The sequence below is a fragment of the Saccoglossus kowalevskii genome, chromosome 1, assembly GCF_978046115.1.
Source record: "Saccoglossus kowalevskii chromosome 1, keSacKowa6.1, whole genome shotgun sequence".
Classification (NCBI taxonomy): Eukaryota; Metazoa; Hemichordata; class Enteropneusta; family Harrimaniidae; genus Saccoglossus; species Saccoglossus kowalevskii.
In genome coordinates, this window is record NC_140641.1 from 43,954,350 (window position 1) to 43,961,813 (window position 7,464).

The window sequence follows — 7,464 nt, forward strand, 5'->3', positions numbered from 1 at the left end:
GAAAATGCCCGGATGTCCGCCCCCCCGAGGATAAACTGATGTTAGCTTCACATTCATGTCCTACCATGGAAACAGCCAAAAACATGTTGCTTGTTTTTTGAGCGGAGCGGATCGTCAACAGCCTACCGGCTTGTATTGACTATGTCCCGGACTGTTTACTAGTACTTACTTACTTGTCAGTGTCTGACTGTAATATACAGCCCAGAGCACGTCAGAATAGTAAAAAAAGTCAGGAAATGTCAGTTGCCCATGTCTTGAGAGCCGTTGAACAAAAACAATCTGTCATCCTTTGCCGCCAACAGCATCGATATGATTTTATATTGCATAGAGAAGAACACTAAATGCAGCTATCCCGGTCACCAATCGAATCATCAGTCTTCATGATTTATGCTACTAGTATTTCCATCTATTTGCTTAATGGTGTAAACTTTAAAATTGTCAAGTTCGAGAGTGTTTTTACATACAGTGACGCGAACATTCAACAACGTGTTGAACAGAAAGTCCATCTTGGGCTAGTGGCATTGTTAAATTTTAGAGAGTACAGGAAATGTTTCAGTAAGAAATTGTTATCCATATCAAAATCCTTTATTGGAACAGAACATGTTATATATTCACCAAAAACAACGTTGCCATGTTTCTAGGCATACAACAAATTGGAAACAAAAGAAATCCTCCGAACCAAACGACCTGCGTCCTTGAGAATCTAGTCTTATCGCCTTTGCCTTTCGAGCGAAAAAGGTCGAAACTACTTACCGCTGCGATAGATACCTAAATTATATTTTGATTTTAGTAATCGAGAGTAAAAACAGTGTTTATGCTATGAGAAAGTGCAGATCTTGAACGTACTTTAGTGGAAATACATTTTTGCCTATCACGGCGAACGCAATTTAATGTGAGTGAATTTCCCTAGTTGTATGTGGTGTCCAATATGGCACCCAAGGGCAAAAACAGTGTTATGCAAATTAGCTTCAGTTGAAAATTTGAGTTTTCTCGGCGATATCTACCTGAATTTGAACCAAATTGTTATCGGCAAGACTCAGAATACGACTGTGACAGCCACTGAAACGCAATTGAAGGCAAATGAACACCTCAAGCAAACAAAATGTTTCGAGTCGTGGCGTAAAATGGAGGCACATACCATTTTGACTCTTGAGGGGAATGGAAATCAGTTGATTTGGACTTTAGTACAACGTCATTTTTGTTTGATTACCTAACGTTTTTAGGTTCATTTGCTGCATGTTACAGAGCACATACCTAAGCGACCGTCCCTCAACAAATAATGAAGCAAAGGCATTTTCGATGTTCAAATCGCGAAACTCTCCCTTTTTACGCAAACTGGGAAGTTCGAATTACTAAACAAAGTACTTAACGACAAAGATAAAATATCCAAGAATCAACACATACCAAAAATTATATCTCAAAAGTGAATATTCGTGGGGTATTTTAGGTCTAACCGGACCAAATGTGGAAATTTGTTAGTACTCTTGTCACACGCAACGTAATAATACCGTAGTTGGTATAGTACAAGTGTGATGGTTCAAATACCAAAATGGCAACAGTAACACAAAGACTTCCCTGGCGGCGATGATTAAATACGAACACGGAACCAACAGATGAGGTTTCAACTGGTACTGCTATTATTATACTCTGCAAACATCAAGTACAATAACGCGGTAAAACTCCACTACTCCAATAACTAGATGCTTAAACTCCAATACAATTCAACGAGATCTCCAATCTGATCTCAGTGCTGAACAACTCCCCTATATATATCCACACTGTCTATAAATAGACCATTACGTCAGCATACATAATGAGTCTGGACCTTACTACAAATTTCTAGAATGTTCCATTACCTTCTATTGCCTTCTACAGTGTCCTATTACCTATTCAACCAACTTCTAAAAATTCCACCTAGACACAGTACGGTTCTAGAACATTCTCAGTCACACGGAAGTGGTAAACAAGTCGTATGCGACAACTCTAAATATCCAAACATATTTTAGTATAAGGTAGTAATAATTATACATACTTAGTCTAGTAAATATGCCATAAACCTGAAAGGTCGATAAGAGGTCGTGAACTGTAAGTATTTGCATATTGTATTTGTCAATTCGATTTATATACTAACGCATAGTACGCTTCCAAGGACGAAGTCTTCATTTGAGCTGTGTAAGTCAAGCTATTCACAGGTAAGTAAGACGAAAAAGAATTCGTTGTCGATGATAAGAAGAACGTTTACACCAAGTTCAACTAACTAACTAACTAAGAGGAATAATGGGATTTGGCTATACTAGTGGGACATTGCTGTCAAATGCCGTCTTTTCGCACAAGACGACACGATATCGGTCACATGTTGGTGTGTATATGATAAAACCCCCAAAGATGAAATATAAGCAACTAGTTTAGGGGGCTTTTCGTTTGATGCAAACTGTAACTATAACACCCAGAATGTTATTTTAAGACAGAATATTCAAAATATTGCATTGTTTCCACATCTAGAGTCGTTTGTCAGTCATAGATTAAGCATGAATAAACCAATTATACATTACAGTTAGTTTAACCCTGAAGGGTAGTCCATGGTATAACCAAGCTTGTGCAGTAAACATGATATCCTTTGTTATTTGCCCCAGTGTCTTATCCTTATCTATATAGGTCAATAATAAATATATAAAGGTATGTCAGATTTCAACATGTCAAACATTTTAACATCATGAACAAACAAACTTAACAATTTACGATTGAACCTTCGATCACCCCCAACTCCTAAATGCTCATTTATCGACTTTCCGACAACAGAAAATACTATCGAAGTACGGACACGGTGATATGTTCGTGGATTTATAACAGTGGACATTGTCACATAAAGCATTGAGTTTGCATTCTGTGTGATGTCGCCGTCTTATAAAAGTCACGTGACCGAAGGCTGAATGTAATTCACGAGATGATGACCATAATCGTAGGTCTTCTAAACGAATAATTAATTATATAACGACAAGACAACAAAATCGGGTAGTTGTTCATATTTTATATTAAATGAAAATAAAATTGCTGTACTTTAGTCCTACGAGTTATTAGTAAATAAATATAAAAACACCGTATATGCAACGTGTAAGTTATTAGTAAATTCTTAATTTAGTAATTGTTCTTCAAATTTTATAGTTCGCAAACAATTTTTAACTTGTCTGTGAGTTTGTTGCTAACACAGAATGGAACAAAACATTAAATAATGACAATGATGAACAGGTTATTTTCATTGTTTAATTTGTTCTTCCATTCTTTAAAATAATTGTCTTGCAATTTAGTTCTGATTATTTTTTTTTAACTTTTTTTGGTGTCATATTATTACCCTTCCAAAGCATGTTACGTTTGACTCACACAGCACCACATTCTTCGTACAATTACTCGTGCGAACTCATACAACACAATACTCGCAGTGGTCGTAGGGTTGATATTCTTGGATATATTCAAAATGACTCAATGTTTCATTCATTTTCATTCAGGTTGTCAATATCATTGTTAACTGGACTAGAAACATTATGATGTCACCTCGGCAACTCATCGTTATCGTCATTGTGATTGGAATTGCGTTGATATTAATCAATATGAAGCAATTGGGTTCACTATGTTCTGTGCCATGTCATGGTATGGTAGAGACTGTGGCATGGAGATTTAAAGATAATCAACGCCATAATGACATCATGTCTGGTAAACGTTATGCCAATGGCAGCACCATCAGAAGAGTGGTGGGGAATAAATATAGCACTAACGAGGCCAATCGAGAGAATGTACTTATCAAGGACGTGAAATACGAAAACAATTTTGGAAACGCACAAACACTTTTACCTACTGACAGCGAGGCAGAAAAACAGAATGATATTTATGTAGAATCGGGTGGCATAGAAAAGGATAAGCCCTTTAAAAATGAGCCAGTTTGTAAAATTCCCAAATTAAACCCATATCATCGTAGCATAAATCATCTTATTGAGATTAAAGACCCATTAAATTGCGAGTCAATAAATGGGCACGGCGATTTAACCTACCTCACAGAGACAGGCTCTCTTTACATCAATCATACAGTGTTGGCGGGTAGAAATTTAACCTCATGCACGTTCGGCTATGTGCTACGTAAAGACGATGCTATCACGTTCTTTAGCAACACCACTGTCATCAAATTTAAAAATGGGACGGATTTCAGCGAGGATTTCCTTTTGATTGATAAAATAGCTATGGATTATGTTGGCGTTAGGTGTGTTTATGATGCCACCAATAATTATAATGTAGATTCTGTGAATTCTGAAATGCACCCAGGAATTGCACGTGACCAGGAGGCATTGAAATTAGCAAGGGCATCCAGTCCAATGACGCAGTCAGCGCTAGATGTAAATATCATCGCGTTGGGATTAGAGTCAATGTCCTCTATGAATTTCCTTCGACAAATGCCAAAATCATATCAATTTCTAACGAAAACATTGGAAGCAGTAGTTCTTAGGGGGTACAATATCGTTGGGGACGCTACAGCCGAAGCCCTGATACCAATGTTAACCGGGGAGAAATGGGAGGATTTACCCGAAACAAGACAAGGTCATGACGGCGCCACGTCTGTTCAAGTGTATCCACTTATCTGGAAGACGTACAAGGAAAGAGGTTACGTGACGTTACTTGCTGAGGACTCTCCACATATAAGCACATTTAATCGGCAATTTATTGGATTTATTGAGAAACCCACAGATCATTATATGAGAACATATTGGCTCAAGTCTGTCGCTCTAACGCCTGGCTATAATTTTATTTCGAACCCCAAAATCTGTGAGGGTTCCAGAAAGGAACACGAGGTGATGTTTAACTACCTTAAACAATTCCAAACTCAGTATGATCCATGGGTTAGAAGATTTGGTTTCATGTTTCTATCTGAGATATCACATGACAACATCAACAATCTTGGCTGGGCTGACCGCGACTTGGAACGTTACTTAAAATCGCTATACGAGGGAGGACACCTTGAGAACACCATACACTTCCTGTTCGGTGACCATGGTGCGAGGTACTCCGGTATCAGAAATACAATGCAGGGGAAGCTAGAAGAAAGACTTCCATTTATGAGTGTTTTCATACCAAAGAAGTTGCGAGATTTACATCCTGAGCTGTACGAACAATTGCAGGCAAACGCAGAAAAATTGACCACACCATATGATATACATGCAACATTTCAACACATTTTAAATTATTCTGATGACACAGTCAGTGGAAAAGGTATTAGTTTATTTAAACAAATCCCATTTTCACGCACATGTGAAGACGCTGGAGTTGATACTCATTGGTGTACATGTCTTAAGTGGATTCCCGTGTCACTTAGTTCTATGGAGGTTAGTACAATAACCCAGTCAATATATAACTAATACCTTCCATGATTGCTAAAATGTGTGTCCACCGATTATATTATGTGATGCATACATGCCATCACATGGTGTAGATATAACATTATATGGTGGATATAGATCATTACGTGATATATGTTCGTATGTGGTATACTAATACTTGCCACATTGTGTGGTGTAAATAAGGCATTACGTGATGTAGATGACATTATGTAATGGAGATTAATATGACATATATGTACATCACATAATGTCATATCTATATCAAATATAATTATCGATGAACATAAGATAGCTTTAGCTTTACATAGAGATGACTTATTCAAACAGCAGTGGCCTTGCTTTCGTTTGGGAATAATGACTTTCCGTAATGAAGATATAACAAACGCAGGTGTACCGTGGTATTCATTGTGAAGGTCATTGTTTCATTAAGAAAAACTCATTGTTTGTGCTGCTTTGAAGATATAATATAATCTTTGACGTTCTAGCACGTCCATTGTACAATCTACTGTGCACCATCATCATGCTATACTAAACATACATAATTTAAAATACTCAACCCTATTTACTACACGTGTGTTGCTTTGAAAATATAGCTAGTCTTACTGTTAAATAGGTATGACAATGCTTAGAAAAGTGAACACCAAATAAATACAGTATAGTCTGTCAGTATACTCTATCTAAATATTTCATTCTCAGATTCGGAGACCTGCTGCTGCTTTTCTAAACCGTATTAACAATATAACTGAACCATTCAGAGAATACTGTGCATTACTGAGTATATTCAACATTACAAATGGAGAAATGAGTGTTCCCAATGACAAGGTACTACGTTACGTCATAATGAAACATAATTAATGTGCATTACTGAGTACTTTCAACATAACACACGGAAATTAGTGCCCCTAAAGGAGATATATTTGCATCATAATCCAACATATTTCTGTCTATTACTGAATATGTTCAACATGACCCAAGGGAGGAACGAGTTCCTCTAATAACCATGGGTAATATGTTTACATCACAATGCAAAATAATTACTGTCACACATGGGAAATAAATGCTCCCAATAAAAAAGATAATAAGATTTATGTCTTCGTCATACATCGTTAATGTTAAACCGTTATGATACTTCACAAATCCCACACACTAAATTGTCATTACTATGTATATGGAATATATACGATATATCGAATATTTTAATAATACTGTTTATTGTTGGTCATCTCCACTGAATATTGTCACGAATTCATTATTTGACTCTTCTTATGCTTCCCCTAATTATGGTGCAGTCAATTAGATTGATATTGTCGTTTCAGGTACTGAGATATACCGGAAGTGTTGACGGTGACCAATCAATTCCTGGGTTTGGCGAGCATGCTGACGTTGACATCAACGATATAAAAATTGACTATCAGGTAACCATAGAAACGATCCCGGGTCATGGCTTATTTGAAGGGACAATCCACGTGGACCACGTTAACAATGAAGAACAACCCTGTGATGTCGGTCTGGAGATTAGTCGTATCAATATATATGGCAACCAAGCTAAGTGTGTATCTGAGAAATATCCAAGTATTGCCAAGTACTGCTACTGCAAAAACAACATTCGTCAAAGTGATTCTCTGGAATGACGCCACGTATAATTTGTCTTACTAAACACTACTCAATGAGCACAAATTATAATAAAATAACTTCATGTCTACATTTATTTCGCATTGATGTCTTGAATGTAATGAATTCATAGCCATGGCAACTCAGAGAGTTTCTCTTCAAGTAATGGTAAAACACCCCACTAGATTCCTCTTATCAGTAATGGAAAAACATTGCACTAGATTCCTCTTATCAGTAATGGAAAAACATCGCACTAGATTCCTCTTATCAGTAATGGTAAAACACACCACTAGATTCCTCTTACCAGTAATGGTAAAACACCCCACTAGATTCCTCTTATCAGTAATGGAAAAACATCGCACTAGATTCCTCTTACCAGTAATGATAAAACACCCCACTAGATTCCTCTTATCAGTAATGGAAAAAACATCGCACTAGATTCCTCTTATCAGTAATAAGAAAACATTTCACT

General features: G+C 36.9%; 1 protein-coding gene across 1 annotated transcript; it reads left to right on the forward strand.

Annotated features, from left to right (window-relative positions):
* Window positions 1-2,947: 2,947 nt before the first annotated feature.
* On the forward strand, window positions 2,948-7,083 carry LOC100367523 (uncharacterized). Its single transcript, XM_085502854.1, has 4 exons — window positions 2,948-2,959; window positions 3,504-5,366; window positions 6,078-6,203; window positions 6,698-7,083. Exons 1-4 carry the CDS (start codon window positions 2,948-2,950, stop codon window positions 7,010-7,012), a joined length of 2,316 nt encoding a protein of 771 aa, XP_085358980.1. The 3' UTR covers window positions 7,013-7,083.
* Window positions 7,084-7,464: the final 381 nt, after the last annotated feature.

What these genes read in the sequence shown, in the direction of transcription:
- LOC100367523 (XM_085502854.1), top strand. An exon ending in TGTCACTTAGTTCTATGGAG is followed by an intron (nt 5,367 to 6,077) that starts GTTAGTACAATA and finishes TTTCATTCTCAG; the next exon opens with ATTCGGAGACCTGCTGCTGC. An exon ending in TGAGTGTTCCCAATGACAAG is followed by an intron (nt 6,204 to 6,697) that starts GTACTACGTTAC and finishes TTGTCGTTTCAG; the next exon opens with GTACTGAGATATACCGGAAG.